The following is a 20058-nucleotide window of genomic DNA, read 5'->3' on the forward strand; positions in this document are numbered from 1 at the left end:
AAATGAGGGTGCAATACACAAAATATCAAATTTACAAAATCTATAAAAGCTCACCCCGTATGAAGAAGCTGCAGGAGGCTCCCTCTCGACATGCTGAGAGGTCGATCGACTCCTATGAAAGCGCGGTCATCTTAGGGAAATTCCTAATCTGCAATAAAAATCAGCGAGTCAGGTACAATCATAAATTCAGGAACTCGAAATTAAAAGGAAAATTATGAACTTTAACCAAAATCCTACAAATAACATGAGATTTTATGGTTAGAGTCTAATTAAACCTATGAGATCCATACATACACACGATAGGTTTGATTTATATCAAAAACCCCTCACAATCTTTGGACAAAATACCTAGAATACCCTTCATGTTCAAAGCTCAATGCTAACCATGAATTCATCAAGATTTTAACCATGAGTATGCAACCCAAGCCCCCAAAATTTCGGCCATAAGTGAGCCCCTCAAAGCCCCCAAAATTTTGGCCACTTTGCAATATAATCCCCTAAAGTTTCGGCCATGACTGACCCCCTCAAAGCCCCCAAAATTTCAGCCACTTTTGCAATATAATCCCCCAAAGTTTTGGTCATGAGTGCGCCCCTCAAAGTTCATCAAAATTTATCCATGGGCATGCAACCCAAGCCCATCAAAATTTGGCCATGAATAAGCCACTCAAACCCCTAAAATTTCGGCCATGAACCCCATTAAACAATGCCCAAAAAAATTGGCCATGATTTCAAACCCTCATTCCCTCCAAAACCCAAAATCAAGTCATGGGATTAAAGCCCTAATCTTTGCATACAAGTTCATGTACTCTTGAATCATGCCTACAAATTCACGAATCAAAACCAAACAAATGCACAAGATTTATGGAGATGAGCTTATCCAGATCAAGAGCTTGAGAATCCAATGCCAAGAGCCCAAGAAGCCAAAATCCAACCAACCCTTGGGCTTGAAGATGAAATCCGGCTAATAACAAGAGATGAAGAAGAAGAGGGTGTTGAAGGGTCTTAAATGACAAAAGTTTCAAGGGATTTAGAGTCCCTGAAGAGGAGAAGTTTGGTTTTGAAAGAGGTGGGTTTGAAGAGAAATTTGAGTATGAGAAAAAAAGGAGTTTGAAGAGGGAGAAGACCCAAAAAAAATTTCAGCCCAAATTTTCAAAAAAAAAACCCAAAAAGACCGGCCTTTTCTCTCTCCTCTCTCCTCTATCTCATTTTCTCTCTCCTCCCTTCTCTCTCACACACTCTCTCTCAGCTCCTAGGCCAAGACACAAAGTGTGTGAGACACGATTCGTGTCTCGGACCTAAGCCGCGACACCAACGGTGTCTCATGACTAAGATGGGGTCTCGGGTATTCTATAATGCTGGTTTTTGTCTGTATTCGCCTGTTATCAGATGTTTTTGCCCATTTCACTGTATCTGAAGCCTGTATTCATACTCCAATGGGTATATGAGTTTAAACTGCATCACCTTGAACCTCCAACGGGTACTCGAGGTTAAACTGATTCCCAAAACTCTCAGAAGTATACGAGTATAAACTGGTCCTCCGTGCTCTAATGTCTTAAGATCCTAAACTGTGTAGACTCTAGTTAACCTATGAGTATAAACTGTGTTCGCACCGGTCACGAGTCAACATCGGTCAACGCGTATCCATGAGTCAACTCTAGTCAATGTGCAATCATGAGTGAGCACTGGGAAACGCGTGTCCATGAGTCAACACCGGTCAACGCGTAATCATGGGTCAACGTCGATCAATGCATTGCGATGGAAGTCAATGCCAGTCAACATGTAATCATAGGTCAACGCTGGTCAATGCGTATCTATGAGTCAACGTTGGTCAACGCATAATCATGGGTCAACGCCGGTCATCTCGTAGCCATGAGTCAACGTGTAATCATGAGTCAACGTTGGTCAACGCGTAGCTACAAAGGTCAACGTGTAGTCATAGGTATCAAAAATTGCATATAGGTTCCAGCATGCAGCTCGAGACGGAGAAAAGATAATGAATATTATTATCCAAGTCAATAAGGATTATCTGATGTTATAGCGAAGCTAACAAGTGCATGAAGTGAGTTGGCAAACCATACGAGTCAATGGGATGGCAAAATAATGAAGAAATGACTCAACCAGGAGTTGTTTTACCCACAAAGAGCGAAGCGCTACTCGTGTCTCACTCACTCTATGTGTATTTTGTCCATGGGAGGTTGTAGATCTCTTTTCCAGCTTTCCAATGCATTTTAGATCACTTTATTCCAAGATCGGACAGGAGAGTTAGAGGCAAAACAATGGAAATACGCCAACAGGGTCTCACCCAAATGGGAGAGATACCAATGATGTTTCACCCAATGGGCGAGACACCATTAGTGTCTCGGCCTAGGGGTGAGACACCAGCGGTGTCTCTCACCCTAAAGAAGTTTTTGCTTGTTTTTCGATAAGATTTCATCCCAGAACCTCTCCAACTAATTTGAAACTATCTTTGAACATGGTAAAGTGGTTATAACTGAGGATGAGATCAAATCGTTTGTTCATATCCAAAAATATTGCTTCTTAAGCCTATAAATACAGCCCTAAGGCCCCTATACATGAGGGATCGGGAATTTGGAGCTGTCGATGAAGCCCTGTCATTTTGAATAGTAGAGGAGTATGAATTTCAGAGAGGAGGAAGAGAGATCTTTGAGTTCTTCAGCATAAAGAGGAGGAGTTTCGTAGATTTGCAACCCTTCAACACCGTTATTTGCTTCCATTGAGATCAAACTTTGATTTGATCTTGATAAGAGTGTTTGCCTCACCTTGCTGAGTCATTCACTTTATTTCTTATTTCCTTTATAAGACAACAAAATCAACCGGATCTGATCTGAGGTAGTCCAAGGATAAACCCCTGCACAGGTAAAGACCCCACGCAAGCAGCGGGTGATAAATGTCATATGCGTGTGTTTCTAGAGAATTGTTGATCTATTTCTTTTGTGTAAAGAAGTCTTATAAAAAGACTTTTTTAATCTATAAAAGTTGATAAACGATTGTAAAGGATTCTACTAAGAAATCAATTTCCGACACAAATAATGGGAGATCGGGAATTTGAATCTGTCGGCGAAGCCTTGTCATTTTGAATAGTAGAGGAGCATGAATTTCAGAGAGGAGGAAGAGAAATCTATGAGTTCTTTAGTATAAAGAGGAGGAGTTCGACAGATCTACAACCCTTCAGCCCTCGTTATCTGCTTCCCTTGAGATCAAACTTTGATTTGATCTTGAGAAGAGTGTTTGCCTCACCTTGCTGAGTCATTCACTTCAATTTCTTATTTCCTTTGTGAGACAAAAAATCAACCGGATCTGATCCACGGTGGTCCACAGATAAACCCAGGCACATGCAAAGACCCCACGCAAACAGCGGGTGATAAACATCCTCTGCGTGTGTTTCTAAGGAATTGTTGATTTATTTCTTTTGTGTAAAGAAGTCTTATAAAAAGACTCATTTTTTTGAATATGTAAAAGTCAATAACCGACTGTAATGGATTCCACTAAGAAATCAATTTTCGATACAAACATGCTGGCGACCACAGTGGAAGCCAATAGCCTTGCTACCAAGACTGTCGTGCCGCAGCTAATGATCAAGATCCCGATTGATGAAGAGGTCGAGTACGAATTCAACTAGCAGAAGTTTGAGGAGTACGTCTTCCCCTCCTCCCCAGATCTTCCTCTCCTTACAAGCGTAGGAAGACCACTTCCTTGAAGAAGGTTTGTTGGTCTTCGGATCTGAAGGCCCAGGGTGTCGATCTTCACCCAATTGCTATTGAAGACTCCTCCCTAGCATCCAAAGAAGCCAAATCCGATGCTCGTGATATCTCCTCACAAGTCAAGGAGTTGCCCATTAAAAGCGTACCAATTCTAACGAAGAGGACTCGTCAGAGGCGGTACTAACATCTTTCCCGTCAGTGTTATCAGCATGTGAGAGGCGTCTTCTGAATTCTAAGTCTGCTTGATAGCCAGAATTAGACTCTCACTGTCCTTGTGAGAGGTTAATCAGGACAGTATTATCAGCATGTAGCTACCTCAGGACTACTCTACGGAGGGTCTTGGTATTTGAAAGGATCTCCACTAAAGTGCCCAAATCTAAATCAAGACGCTTCCGTAAAAGAAGATCAACCGGTCAAGAGGACGAATTCCCTGAAGTCACTATCAACATGGTTGATAAAGGAAAGTCAGTGATTGCCTCGAATAGCTCTAATCCTGACTTTTCTCTAGGAAGAAAAGTTAATTCAGGAATAGCCCAACGAATATCTTGACTCTAGCTAGAAGCCGTCAGACATAGGGATTACCCGAGGATGCATAAAGAACTGTCTTCAGATGATGAACTTTTAGATACTTTCTCCACAATCACCTACAACGATACGATATCTAGCATGGGACAAGCTCGTGAAGTGTTCATTGTCAACACCGAGCAAATAGCCAAAATCCTTGAAGACGCCTTGGCCAAGCAGAAGGAGAAGTTCAAAGTTGAAATGAAATTAACTATGCAATGAATAAGGGAATTACATGACCAACTGATTCGGACTTTGTTAGATTAGATTAGTGAATCCAGCCATTGTAACATTGCCAATCAGGCAGATAGCAATCTAGAAGTGGAGGAAAATCTCAACGTTGATACCCCTCCCGACAGCGAAAACACTGGGGGGTGGTCCCATCAATAATAACAATGTTAGGGGTGGTCTCGTTGTTCCTCCCCAAAATCACCGAAAGGGAAATACATGCGAAGAGGACCAAAAGATGAAAAACCTCGAGAGTATGATCAACACCTTGATGTCCGCTCAAGAGGTGAAGAAGATCAGGATTCCATGTCTGTATTCCAGAGAGTGGGAGTCGATTCTGTATCCGGTGAAGTTCAATCTAATTAACTTCACGTCGTTGGATGGAAGAGGTTCATGCACTCAGTATCTGGTTTATTTCAAGTCCTACCTGGGCATGATCTCCAGAAATAAACCTTTGATGGTCCGATCATTCGTTGGCACCCTTTGCGGAGCTGCCTTCAACTAGTACTACCGTCTCAAGACGGGAAGTATCAATAACTGGAATGACATGAAAGGCTTGTTTTTCACCAACTTCTTCGATGATAATACTGAGGTGTCTATCGGAACACTCTTCAATGAGAAGAAAAAAGATGGAGATTTGGTCGATAGCTTCATCAAACGCTTCCGAAATAAGGTGATGAACTGTCGAGATCCGGTCACGGAGGAATTCATCCTCTAAACCTGCCATAACAACCTTTCCATTTGACATCCTGGAAACCCCAGGGGTTGTGCTGTCCAAAACCTGGAAAGACTTGAAAATACACGGTGAGCAAGCTGAGCATTTTTTCAAAAGAAAGAAGGATGAGAGAAGCCAACCGACGCTGCCTGTGGATGCTGTTGATGTTAATCAAACATTATAGTGACAATCGTGATAGAAATCACCACAACAGCCACATCAGATGCAGTAGTACTCCTTCAGGGATGATGAGGTTCCAGCCATCTTCAAGTATCTCCTGAACAACAATAAAATCGAGCTACCACCTATTAAAGATCAGGAGAGAGCTAAGAGGATTACGGATCCAAAATACTATGCATACCATAGAAGGGTTCTTCATCCCACCAAGGCTTGCTTCAGTCTTAAAAAAAATCCAAGCCTTAATTGACTCCAGCGTTTTAACGGCAAAACAAACCAAATGAGAATGGCGATAACTCTCAAGAGTATACGAGTATAAACTGTTTCTCCATGCACTCCAAAGGGTATACGAGTATAAACTGTTTCCCAAACCTTTATCTAGTATACAAGGCTAAACTATTCGGGAAGTTTCTGGAGAATATTACACATAATATTCTTATGGATAACCCGGTTACCTCTGACTAGTATAAGAGGTTAAAAATTGCTCCCTTAAGTTGCACGCTCCAACAATGTAGCCAAATGTGGTTGGACTCAGGTTCACCTAAAAAGCTGGGGGCTTGATACAAGGTTATCATGGCTAAATATGAAGTCAGGAACCAAGACCTGATTCTATATCAAGAACAGCAACATGGCCTACAAATAGGAAGTTCCTAAAAAAGTACTACCCCTAGTACATTCAGGATCTCTAGTACGTTCAGATAACCTATTTAACGGGAAGTTTCTGGAGAATGCTATGTATGGTATTCTTAAGGATAACCCAAAACTAATTAATTATTCAAGGAGAAAACTAACCATCTAAATAATCCACTCTTAATCATGATAAAAATGATTAAGAACCTCCCGCTATGGCTGTTCAATCATGTTTAAAATGATTAAAGCACTCCCACTGTGATTTTCGGAGCACTCTTTTGTTGAGATAAGATTCAATGACTCCATCAAGTCAATTTTCCCTCACAAAACTCTAAAATCCTTCAAGAATGAAGCATGTCTCATTTGTTTTTCCTTCATCCGATTCTTGGTTGGTTTCAATCGTCAAGATCAATTCTGCCAACTCCCACTGTGACTTTCCAAGCACTCTTTCATTGAGATGAGATTCAATGACCTCATCGAGTCAGTCTTCCCTCACGAAACTCCTACGGTCTAATTGTAGAGTGCTTGATGATTCGAAGTCCTCCATCATAAAATCCCTCACTGATCAAATCAACTGACGGTGAGTCCACCAAAATTCTTTGTGGTTAAATCCACCCAAACTCTTGTTGTGTCTAAGTCTTTAACACTTTCACTGTTGAGCTCTGACACAACACCCAAAATTTTAATCCATGATGATTGCCAAACCCCTTTTTGTGTCAAGGTTTTCACTTGATACCGGAAACCCCCTCTGAGAGGTTTGTACAAATCAACATTCCCACTGTTATTTGTACCTTCACTCCCTCTGTTTGCTTAATCAAACCTTTAAATAGTTAGGATCGTCTCAAACTCCATTTGGTCAAACCTTTAAGCAGTTAGGGCCAAAACCAAAATCTCTTCTCGATTCCTTCCATAAACGAGAGGTCCACAAATTGAATGATCAAACATTTAAGCAGTTAGGATAGTATCAAACTCCCTTCGGTCAAACCTTTAAATAGTTAGGGCCAAAACCAAAATCCCCTCTCCGTTCCTTTAATGAACGAGAAGTTTACAAATTGAATGATCAAACCTTTAAACAGTTAGGATCGTCTCAAACTCCCTTTGGTCAAACCTTTAAATAGTTAGCGCCAAAGCCAAAATCCCTTCTCGATTTCTTCCAAAAACGAGAGGTCCATAAATTGAACGACCAAACCTTTAAATAGTAAGAATCATCTCAAACTCCCTTCAGTCAAATCTTTAAATAGTTAGGGCCTGTATGTTGTCTAAAAATCACTACAGATAGATGATCCCCTATCAAACACCGATGATGTAGTTATAATCTGGCGACTTCCAGAAGGCTATAATTTAAAGACTTTCACGAAGATCGATGAATGTTATAATCTGATGATCTTCATAACAACCGATAAAAGCTCTAATTCAACAGCATTCACAATCAACATCGGGAGTTACAATTTGATGACTCTCATATTTTTAAGGAGCCAAGATGAAGATTATAAGATGACGGACTTTGCAATGCTCTAGCAAAAGTGACTACAAATTGACGGTCTTTTTAAATCAAGACGTAGAGCTCACCTATGCGTCTCAGACTTAAAACGCAGAGGTCCTCCCTACGTTATAACCTCAAAACACAGAGGTCATCCCTGCATTACACCATCAAAACGTAGAGGTCATCCTTGTGTTATAACATCAAAACACAGAGGTCATGCCTGCGTTTCAGAGTCAAAACATAAAGTTCATCTCTGCGTCTCAACTCTGCGTTTCAGATTTACAACGCAGTGCGACCTGTGCGTTCAGCCACCATATAGGCCCAACTCTGTGTTTCAAGTCTAAAACGCAGAGTTCGGGCCCTGAACGTTATTTTTCAGCGTTTGACTCGTTCAAAACACGAACTAAACAGTTTTAAAACCATTTTTCCCACGATTTGGGGAGCAGTTTAAGGGGGTGGTTACACCCCATTTAGCCCCACTTAGAAACGAATTAAAAAGGGGGTGGTTATACCCCTTAATCCCCTATAAATAGTGGGAAACTCAATTGAGTTAGGGCACTCGGATTGATTCTCTTTTAGCTCTCGGATTGATCCTTCTTTTGTCCTTCGACTTGGCAGCGAAGAAGAGATCTTTGGTTGGCTTTTTCGAGGAATTGCTGGAGCTTTGGAGATCAACAATAGGAGCTTTCTTCATCCTTGGCTTACAAACCGATTTCAGTTAAATTAACTCTTTCATAGAATTTCAAACTCGTTCAGAGTTATCAACTCATCGAGAGTTCTTTAAAACATGCCACACAAGTTATCCACAACATCAAATTGTAAGAAGAAGACCACGTTCCAGTGAAACAAGATGTTCGGATCATCAACAAGAAGCAAACTCGGCGCGAGCATTCGAGGGAGGCATCTCATCGCTACCGTGAAGAACTCAGACTTAAACAAAGGGGAGGATTTGCATCAATTCTCTTTTCTTTTGTAATCGATAATTCAAATTGTAATCGAGATTGAGAGAATAAAAATCAAACACAGTTCTTTTATTTTCATATTATAAATTTTTCAACAAACAGGGCCAAAGTCAAAATCCCCTCTCGATTCCTTTCATGAACGAGAGGTCCATAAATTGAATGATCAAACCTTTAAATAGTTAAGGCTAAAGTTAGAATTTTATCTCGATAAATGAGAAATTCATTTTTAGATTAGATAACTAAACCTTTAAACAGTTAGGGTTATCTAAATCTTTTCAATTCTCTGAGTGGAGATCTCACTTTAAGTTTCTTTTGTACCTAAAGATAGAATATAAAATTCTTTCTCTCTAGCACATGGTTCGTCTTTTCCCTAAGAGAAGACAAAATCGGGTTCGTCTTTGCCCCAAGAGAAGACACAACACAACTCTTCAACACCAAAATCCATGTGTTTCACGCATGGGGAACTTTATCTCGACTCCTAAATAAAGATAAGTCTACGCCTAACAAGTGTTGTCAGTTAGTCTTTTGTCATGAAAAGAGCAAAAGCCCACGTATCTGATATCGTGGCAGGTCGTTATTAATAACACCAAAATTCATGCCTTACACGCATAGAAAATTTTATCTCGAATCCTAAGTAGAGATAAGTCAACATCTAACACGCGTTGCTGGTTAATTTTTTGTCGTGAAAAGACATCAGGATCCTTGTCTGGGGGATATTATCTTGATCCCTAATAGAGATAAGTCTACATCTAACACATGTTATCAGGTAGCCTATTTTCGTAATAATGGCAAAGTCTACTGTAGGCTGTCTAAAAATCACAATAGATAGCTTATCCCCCATCAACCACCGATGATGGAAGTTACAATCTGACGACTTCCAGAAGGCTGTAATCTAAAGACTTTCGCGTAGATTGCTGAAGGTTACAATCTGACGACCTTCACGACAACTGATGGAAGCTCTACTTCAACAGCCTTCACAATCAACATCGGGAGTTACAATCTGACGACTCTCATATTCTCAAGGAGCCAAGACGAAGATTATAAGACAATGATCTTTGCAACGCTATGACAAAAAGAGATTACTTGGTGATAATCTCTGCAAGGCAAGACGCGGAGGTCCTCCCCGTGTTTCAACATCAAAGCGCCAAGGTCAAACCCGCGTTACAACATCAAAACGCCAGGGTCGAACCCCGCGTTACAACATCAAAACGCCAAGGTCGAACCCCGCGTTACAACATCAAAACGCCAAGGTCGAACCCGCGTTACAACATCAAAACGCCAGGGTCAAACCCCGCGTTACAACATCAAAACACCAAGGTCGAACCCCGCGTTACAACATCAAAACGCCAGGGTCGAACCCCGCGTCACAACATCAAAAACACCAAGGCCGACCCTCGCGTTTTTCTACGCCCTGCGGATACCCAACTGTGCGTCTCCAGTCTAAAATGTGGAGTTAGGATCCTGAACGCCAACGTGGGCATTGTTTGACTCATTCAACATGAGCTGAACGGTTCTAAAACCGTTTCCCACGATTTGGGGGCGGTTACACCCCATTATGGAGAGAATTAAGGGGGCGGTTACACCCCTTAATTCCCTATAAATATGGATAATCGACCATTGAAGGCGGCGGGGGGTTTTTGGCTGGATTTTTCGGATCTGAGAGTTGGCAGCAAGAGGGAGATCGACGTTCATCCTTAGCTAAGATCGACCACCAGAGCTTTCTTCTAGCCTTGGCTTATTAACCGATCTTCGGTTCAAATCAACTCTTTTACAGAGTTCTTCTAAACTCGTTCAGAGTTATCAACTCATCAAGAGTTTTAAACTTGCCACGCAAGTTCTCCACAACGTCAAATCGTGAGGAGAAGACATCGTTCCAGTGAATCAAGACGTGCGGATCGTCAACGGAGAGCAAACTCGACGCAAGCATTCGGGGGAGGCACTCCATCGCCACCGTGAAGAACCCAGTTTTAAACAAAGAGGAAGAACCAATTTCGTTCTCCTCTCTTTTGTAATCGAATTGTAACCGGAATCAAAGGAATCAAAGTCAAATTTTCTTTATTCTCTTCATTGCAATTTTTCCTACATACATCTACGTATTTAATGCCGTAGCACTAAGAGAGTTAACTCTCTTATCATAACATTACATATAAAACGGACTTAGACAATTCACATGCAAGCCCGATTCAAACGGTAATCGGTAAAGATACATTAAATCGGTTAAGGGATGAGGGTTAGCCAAAAACCCTAAGTCTATGCCTAACACGCATTACCGGGTAGTCTATTCCCATGATAATGGCGAAGTCTACGTATTTAATATCATAGCACTAAGAGAGTTAACTCTCTTAGCATAACGTTACATGTATAACGGACTTAGACAATCTACATGCTAGCCCGTCTCAAACGGTTATCGGTAAAGGCTCATCAAATCCGTTAATGGCTGAGGGTTTGCCAAAAATCCTATTATACTTAGATAAACAGCTTGCAATGAAGGATTCTCTCTCCTAGCTCAGAGAGCTTCTCTTCACAAAACTCATACAAGCTTCATCTTCAATCAGCTTTAATAATCATTGACGCACCAGCTTCATCAGTTGGTCTCATGACTCAAACAAACTGGGGTAACTTCAGCGATAGTAGTTGTATCACCACCAACGACTGGTCCTACAATCAAATCTCGCACAAAGAGCACAACCTGACGAGCATCCGATACATACAGCTTGTTCTCACCATACTCGGATGAGTATATGAGTATAAACTGCATCTCCTTGAACCTCTAATGGGTACACGAGGTTAAACTGATTCCCAAAACTCTAAGGAGTATACGAGTATAAATTGATTCTTCGTGCTCCAATACCTTAAAAGCTTAAACTGTGTAGACTCCAATCAACGTATGAGTATAAACTATGTTCACACAGGTCAATGCCGATCAACGCGTTGCAAATGAGAGTTAACATCGGTCAACGTGTTGCAAATGAGAGTCAACACTGGTCAACGAGTTGCAACCAAAGTCAACGCTAGTCATTATAATGAAAGTCAACGTCAGTCAACATGTTGCAATAAAGGTCTACATCGATCAACACGTCGATGATTTTCGCCGAAACAAGGCTCAAGATGAAATTCCAGGTCAAAGGATACTTCCGAGACTTCAATCGTAGTTCTGATACGCATCACCAACAAAGATAATCAGTTCAATGTCGACTGAACGACACGAGCTACAATCAAAAACCAATACGCCAATTTTAGTTCAAGACTTTGACAATGGTCAGATGATAAATGTAGCATCAAAAGAATTTTAGCTATTCGATAAAATACTGAATAAACTGAGAATTGAAGAAATCAAGAACTGAAGTTAGTTACAGGTCCTTCTATGTAGATATCTTCAACAAAATACTAAAGAGATTAAAAGTTAGGCCTATCACATCCAAAGTATTTTAGGCTCTTTTATAAAAGAACGAGACTAAAACACTTTGGAGGGGTATCTGTAGGCATCAAAAATTACCTATAGGTTCTCACACATAGCTTGAGATAGAGAAAAGACGATAAACGTTATTATCCAAGTCAAGGAGGATTATCTTATGCTGTAGAGAGGCTAACAAGTGTATGAAGCAAGTTGGCAAAGCATACAAGTCAAAATGATGGCAAAATAATGAAGAAACGACTCGATCGGGAGTTATGTTTCACCTACATAGAGTGAAATGCCACTCATGTCTCACTCACTCTATGTATATTTTACCTATGGGAGATTGTAGATCTCTTCCCTAGCTTTCCAACACATTTTGGATCACTTTATTCTGAGATCGAACGGGAGAGTTAGAGGTAAAATAATAGAAATACGCTAATGGGGTCTCACCCAAATAGGAAAGATATCATTGGTGTCTCGGCCCAGGGGCAAGACACTAGCGGTGTCTCTCACCCAGTAAAGCTGCTTTTACCCGTTTTTCGATAAGATTTCATCCCAGAACCTCTACAATTGATTTGAGGCTATCTTTGAACGTGGTTAAGTGGTTATAACTGAGGATGAGATCAAATCATTCGTTCTTATCCGAAAATAGAGTTTCTGAAGCCTATAAATACAGCCCTAGGGCCCCTATACACGGGAGATCGGGAATTTGGAGCTGTCAGCAAAGCTCTATCATTTTTAACAGCAGATGAGCATAAATTTTAGAGAGGAGGAAGAGAGATCTTTGAGTTCTTTAGCATAAAGATGAGGAGTTCGACAGATCTGCAACCCTTCAGCACCGTTATCTGCTTCCCCTTGAGATTAAACTTTGATTTGATCTTGAAAAGAGTGTTTGCCTCATCTTGCTGAGTCATTCACTTTAATTTCTTATTTTCTTTGTGAGACAACAAAATCAACCGGATCTGATCCGAGGTAGTCCACAAATAAACCTCAGCACAGGTAAAGACCCCACACAAGCAGCGGGTGATAAACGTCCTCTGCGTGTGTTTCTAGAAAATTGTTGATGTATTTCTTTTATGTAAAGAAGTCTTATAAAAAGACTCATTTTTTTGAATCAGGAAAAGTCGATAAATGATTATAATGGATTCCACTAAGAAATCAATTTTCGACGCAAACAACGGGAGATCGGGAATTTAGAGCTGTTGGCGAAGCCCTATCATTTTGAATAGCAGAGGAGCATGAATTTCAGAGAGGAGAAAGAGAGATCTACGAGTTTTTCTGCATAAAAAGGAGGAGTGCAACCCTTCAGCACCCGTTATCTGCTTCCCTAGAGATCAAACTTTGATTTGATCCCGAGAAGAGTGTTTACCTCACCTTTCTGTGTCATTCACGTTAATTTCTTGTTTCCTTCGTGAGATAACAAAATCAACTGGATCTGATCCACGATGGTCCACGGATAAACCCCGGCACAGGCAAAGAAAGGTGCTCTGTGTGTGTTTCTAGGGAATTGTTGATCTATTTCTTTTGTGTAAAGAAGTCTTATAAAAAGACTTATTTTTTTGAATCTGTAAAAGTCGATAAACGATTGTAATGGATTCCACTAAGAAATCAATTTCTGATGCAAATAGTGACCATGTAGAAAGGAAAGATGTTTCTTAGTGAAGAAGGATTTTATCGTATAAGAAATGAATTAGACATGTGCATTCTTTGAATACTTGTTTTGATACCTCTTGCTTACTATTGGTTTTAAGCTATCAATTTCATATCTACATGTTTTTATTATGATCTACATTGTCAAAACATGTTCAAACACACAAGGATAGTTAGAGGAGTGGTTAGGAGAGACCGGGGTCAATTCCAAGAGGAGTGGGTTTGTAGTAATGCCTAAGGAGAGGTCGTAAATCCAAACATTTGATGAATGTGACACGGGTGGGCCAACACTTAGAGGAGTATCTTGTGGGTTTTAACACATATATATTATCTTATTTACCCCATTTTGTTGTTGACATAAGGATAGAGAAATCTCCTAATTTGTACACATAGATAGGGGAAGAGTCTTATAGATAGGGGGAGCAACTATCTATAAGCTAAATTTTTATTCTATTCATGCTCTTGAATAATGGTGGTTTGTCATCATCAAAAGGGGGACATTGTTAGTTCTCTTGTTTTGATGATGATTTACAAACACCATTATTGGTGCTAATTGTTTGATTGAGTAATATTGTGCAGATTATATTTTACCAAGCAAGATAGTGCCAACAGTTGGAGGATTGGACAGAATATGAGCTACAACGATGATATCCAAGAAGGTGGAGGCAAGTTGATGAAGAAAAGTTATCAAGAACAACATACTCAAAAGAAGCTTCATCAACACTTGAGCAAATATCAAGACCAAAAGAATTGTATTCATATGTGTGAGATATTTATATTTTTATTTCTCTCTAGAGCTCAATGTAGACATGTTATTAAGTAGATATCATTTAAAGTGATTGGAATTTACACATACACACACTTATAAGAACCAATTTTTAACCATTTTTGAAAAATGAGTAGTTTTTACAATTGGGAAATGATTTTTCAAAAATTCCTTTTCTAACATGTTTATATTTATGTTTATAAGAATTTCTGAAAGTTTTATATTTTTTAGATTTTATTTACTTTTTTTAATTCTCTTAAAAACTAATTTTTAATCATGAACAGTGCCTGTGCATGTTTATCAATTGACCCATACCTGTTATCAGTTGACTGATGAAACACACTGGAAAGAGAAGAAGTTTCTACTTAGTCGACTGATAAAATATCAGTCGACTGATAAGTTCATCAGTTGACCGATAACAGATAAGCAGCCTGTAACGGTCGGCTCATCAGTCGACTGATGAACAATATCAGTCGACTTATAACACTGTTAATGGGTAGTTTTTATTTGAGCTGAAAATCCTAGATTTGGTGATTTGTTTGGGATTTAGGCTATTGTTTGGAGCTTCTATATATACCCCTTGACCCTCTTCACTTCAGTAATTAAGCAAGTAAAGAAAAATCTCTAAGTTTTGTTTCAAATGTTCTTGAGCTTAAACTTTCAAATCTTCATTCTCAATTGTCTCAAAGTTTTAGATTTCTCTATTCCACATCTCACAAACACCTAATCTTGAGTGTTTCTCTCTTGATCCTTGTCATAGGATTATTGTGAGAGATTTTCTTTTAATTCATCTTGTCATTGTGTAGTGAGATTGATCTTGAGGAGATCATTATGAGGATTGTAAGATCTCATGGGGAGATCATTGTGAAGAGGTTCCAGCTTCTAAATCGGGTGTGATAGTATTGTTATTATTAGGAGAGGTGGTCGAGGACGTAGGTCGGAGGACCGAACCTCGTGAACATATCGTCGTGTCATCTTAGATAACTATTCTCTAACTTTCCTCCTTATTTATTGCCATAACATTTAATTTGTATCTTGTGTTACATTAAATTTTATTTATTGCATATTTATTATTTTATTACCATATTCACCCCCTTCTAGGGTAATTTCACCTTTTTCAAGCGTCATTGCAGTCGCCGAATGGTCTTGCGAAGAGCATGGAACTTGAAGCTCCATGCGTCTCTATCACGATTCAACTCGCCCTAGCGATCGAGTGATTCTTGATGATCTGTTCAAGTTTCATCTTATCAACCGAATCCACCAAACGGCGTAGTATGCAAAGTTCATCCACTTGATTGCTCTTCACTTTGGCAAGCTGCTGTTGGAACTGTTTTATTTCAGCTCCTCTGTCGTGGAGCATCTCTAATATAAGCTAGACATGGGGAAGAAGAAGATGATAAAGGCGGTGGGAATAAAAGAACAAGGCTACTATTTATAGCCACTTTTAAATCCTAACTCCTAAGAAAATCACATCTTTTGAGATTTTATTGGACCAGACAAAGAGGCCAAAACTTAGCCTAAAGCTCAACCAAATCCACAATAGATCTCATGAAATTTTCAATCAAGAGATCTCAGCCACAAATTACAACACAAATCCAAAGGAAAATCTCAACAAACTTCACTAACAAGCGAACGTCACCAATCGATGAGCTTCATCAACACAACTCGGAATAAAACAAGTCTTGCCAGCTAGCAAATGTCGGTAATCGACGAACTTCGGTCAGTAGCCCAAAATTGTTTCACTCATACCCAGAATTAGTCAAAATTCATTGATTTCCCAACATCGTCTCAACAACAGAAAAGATGAACATTGTTCCAAACATAGATTTGGATGAGTACAAGCATCATCGATCTTCGATACAAGTCTACAATAAAGGAGGCTGAGTACACCTCTGGCAACCAAATAGGCAAATAAAGACGAGGTTCATCGCAAAAAAGATAACTCACTCCACATTTAACAGTACACCTCTGGCTATTTACCCAAAGTATTTCAATCCTAGGTACAAATTGAAACGCAAGATCTTAAAAACTTAGAGGGGGGGGGGTCTTGTAGATGGTTAAAATATATTTTTACTTAGAGCGATGATCAACTTGGATCTAAGAAGTGAATGCCTATGGACTAAACACTTCCAATGGGTACAAAATCAAGCCCACAACAAGTTACAGCGAAGGTCATTTGACAAATGAAACAAACCTCGCTAAACAACTCGTTAATTAGCCGAGTCTAGAGTCAATTTTTGTGTCACATTTGAACTCATGAGTGAAGTTCGCCAACCAATGAACGCCGCTCACGTTAACTCAAGTGGACCAAGTCATCGACTTCCGAAGAAGACTCGCCCAAGGCTACAGCGACCCTTGCTTGTGCCCACGTCCACAACAGCCCTCTCCTGCACCTGTAGGGACCTTCGCTTATGTCTTCAGTGAACTTCACTAAGCCCGTGAAGTTCGCCAAATAGTTGTTTTGAGATCTATTTTTAGCGGAATAACCACTCTCCATTATGTTCTACTTTAATGGCCACTTAATTCACGATTAAAGGCTATTAACTCTATCTTTTAGCCTATAAAAAGAGAGGAGATCCTCCATTTTACAAGTTCGAAAGCTGTTGACTTACTAAATCACATAGTCAAATGAAAAGAGCTAATTGTGTTGATGAAGGTCCTCTAACTCTCCAAATGCTTGGTCTTTGGTCAAGCTGTAGTTCCCTACATAAGTAATAGATCATAAGAGGGAGGGATGTGATTTCCTGGTTGTTTCTGACAATCAAGACAATGGGTGGCTTGTGTGGAGAAGTAAAAGAAACTGTAGTAATTCTTAAGTTTAGAGAATAGTGGAAAAAGTTTATCCTGTAATGAAAATAGTATCTTTTCTTGTAGTAGTAGAAGGAGGGTAGGATGATAACTTTGGCCGGACATGAACTGGTGGCCAAGTCAGCTTCAACTTTATAGGTGTCGGCCGAGGAGTGGAGGAGAGGTCACTTCAGCTTAATACGAAGTGATGTTGGGTGTGCGGTGTCGATGTGGTCTGATGTGTCTTAAATACTTTTGGAGGCAGAGGAATGATGACGCCCATAATGCATTTAACGGCATTTATGACGAGTTGGTTGGTCATCAGTGCATAGGAGGGCTCAAGGCTCGAGGCGTTTCATCGCCTTTCTACTCGTCTGGTGGTCGAGAAGTATCGCCATTCGAGTCGCCCTCACAATATGTCATCCAATGGGTTGCCAAGTAGAGTGTTTAAGTAGTCGACTCAGCCAGGGGATGACACGTAATACCTTTTGGGTCGTCGACATGTAACGCCTTTCGAGTCGAGTTCGCAGGATGTCGACGTGTCGAGTCGACTGGGCTAGGTTCTTGATCTCTAGATGCTGACCCGATTATGCACAATGTGGGATAATTGTTTGTTATTGATTGGTGATTATTTTCTATCACTAAAATGGCTATAACAGAAGCCTTAGCCAAGAATACACACGCATAAAGAGATTACAATCGCACTTGCGATTCTTTTTATTGAGAGAAGCTACTGAGAGAAGACTGAGTTATCTTCCAAGCAATCCATTTCTTATAAACAGCAAAAGACCGGCCGTCTTAGTCGGTGCGTCAACAGAGTACAAGATCGACGCTCCATTGGCATACAGAAAAGAACCCTCCCCAGGAAATATAAAATTTTCATTTGTTTCACTCTTATTCTTTATATTGTAATATGAGTTAATTACAATATTAAAAAGACCCCAAACAGAGATTGACAATGGATGGATTTATGATGACTCACACCTTTAAAGGGAGTTATGATATGATATGATCTACTAACATTTCATATTTATAAGAACATCCAAAGTGCATCTGTTACTTCTAAATTAACTTGTTATTGATATGTATACTATTTTAACTGTGTGTACTTACATGAAATTTAGGAAATAGAGACAACAGAATAATTTGTCATCTAAGGGGGTGTTTGGTTGCACAATTTTATAGAAAAGTTTTCTCAAAATGTCTGACAATGGCAATTCTGTAATTAAAAATTTTCTATAGATTTCCGTAAAACTCTGCTTGGTTTAAAAAAATTTTACAGAAATGTTTTCTGTAAAGTACAAAAAAGTACCAAAATTTACAGAAATCAATTTCCTCTTAAAATGGACGGAAATCACCCAGAAATCTGACACCACATTGACATTTTTCTATAAAGTTGGTATTTTTCTATAAATTTAGGAGGTGTTTGGTTCAATTTCTACAAATTATAGAAAACCTTGCTATTTTCTATAAAGTTATGCGATTTTCTTGTTTTGAACTAAACAAGCAAAGTAAAAAAACAAGAAAATTGGTACTGTTTGACTTTTCAAAACTTTTCCAATAAAAATTTTAAGAAATACAAGAAAATTATATTTTGGGTGAAAAATATTTCCTATAATTTGTAGAAATTGAACCAAACATCGCCTAAATGTTGTTGACAAGGTTTCTGCAATTGAAATTTACATTCATTACGCTTGTTTATATTATTTTCTTAAAATTGCGAAACGAATTTACCCACACCTTTATAGGTAGATATTTTGGTGGGCTCCATTGAAAAACGGGATAGTGCAGTGGGTTCGAACAAAACTCCGTGCACTGTAAAAAAGCAATATTAGTTTAGTAAAAATGATTAAATATCAAGTAATAAGACAAATAATCATGACACCTATGCAAATTACCGTTAATAATATTTATCCAGTGCCATTAATTAAATCTAAAAATGAAAAATCCGATGTCTGTGAGAGAGAGAAATAACTTCCTTTCAAATTCCACCCTCCTCCTTTTCCTCCTTTTGAAATGATCGGGTTATCCATCTTCGTCGATTAGGGTTTCATCACTGTCAGATGTAGACTGGTGCGAGATTTCGAGTACAAAGTTAGTTTTTTTTAAGGTGGGGGAGAAAGCTTGGGAGTGATGATTTTGACGGGGACGAATCTCGTGATGACGGTGATCGGATTCGCCGTCAGCACGATGTTCATCGTGTTCGTGTGCACCAGGTTAATATGCGCCAGGATCCAGTTGCGGGCTTCTAGAAGGAATTTTCCGACCGCGGCCAGATCCGATCTCAGCATCGTGAGTTCCCTTTTTTGTACTTTTTTTTACTATTTTTGGATGTGAGTGGAAATTCTCACTGAGTAGTGAGTTTTTTCTTCGTTTAGATTCTGTTGGTAAAGTTGTACCAGTCAATGAGTCATTCTATTTGCTAAAGTTTCAGTTTTGATTCCGAAAAATTAGTAATTTGGATCAAGCGATTCACTGTACTTGGTAGTTTTATTCCCCCAGTTGGAAGTGATGCAGTGGGATTCTATTTTGCCTCAAGTTTGAAGTGTTGTTGGGTAACTTGCAGATAACCCCCTCATCTACACCTTCAGTAGAATGTATTACCTCTCAACTATTTTGCGAGCGCTTAGCATGCCTAGATTTACATTTTGAGAAGGATAAAATTCCAGATAGCCTCCTCTCCTTTACAAATCTAGGGTGTTAAGTGCTACTAGAAATGGTTGTGCGGTGACAAGTGATAGTGAAGGTAAATATACGGGGAGTTGTCTGCAAGTTATCCTAAATTGTATGAGGCAGTGGGTAGAGATCCTCATTTATATTTTGGGTGGGCACTAAAAATTGCTACTTTGTGGTAGGCAGAAAGAATGGGAATCATAAAAGATAAAAGAAATAACAAAAGAAACAGAAAGGATTTTTGCAGATTTTTGGAGAATTTTAGTGTTCTAGAAGATCTTCTGTAGTTACTGACCCTTTCTTA

At 39.5% G+C, this 20058-nt stretch overlaps 1 protein-coding gene across 1 annotated transcript in view; it reads left to right on the forward strand.

Annotated features, from left to right (window-relative positions):
- The window catches only part of LOC109830436 (RING-H2 finger protein ATL67-like), a 7971-nt gene continuing 6937 nt past the window's right edge, over positions 19025-20058 (forward strand). Inside the window, exon 1 of the mRNA XM_020397689.1 lies at positions 19025-19373. Within this exon, the coding sequence (XP_020253278.1) occupies positions 19215-19373 (159 nt within the window). The 5' untranslated portion in view covers positions 19025-19214. The remainder of the gene's footprint in view (positions 19374-20058) is intronic.

The sequence above is a fragment of the Asparagus officinalis genome, chromosome 2 (genome assembly GCF_001876935.1).
Source record: "Asparagus officinalis chromosome 2, Aspof.V1, whole genome shotgun sequence".
In the NCBI taxonomy this organism is placed as follows: Eukaryota; Viridiplantae; Streptophyta; class Magnoliopsida; order Asparagales; family Asparagaceae; genus Asparagus; species Asparagus officinalis.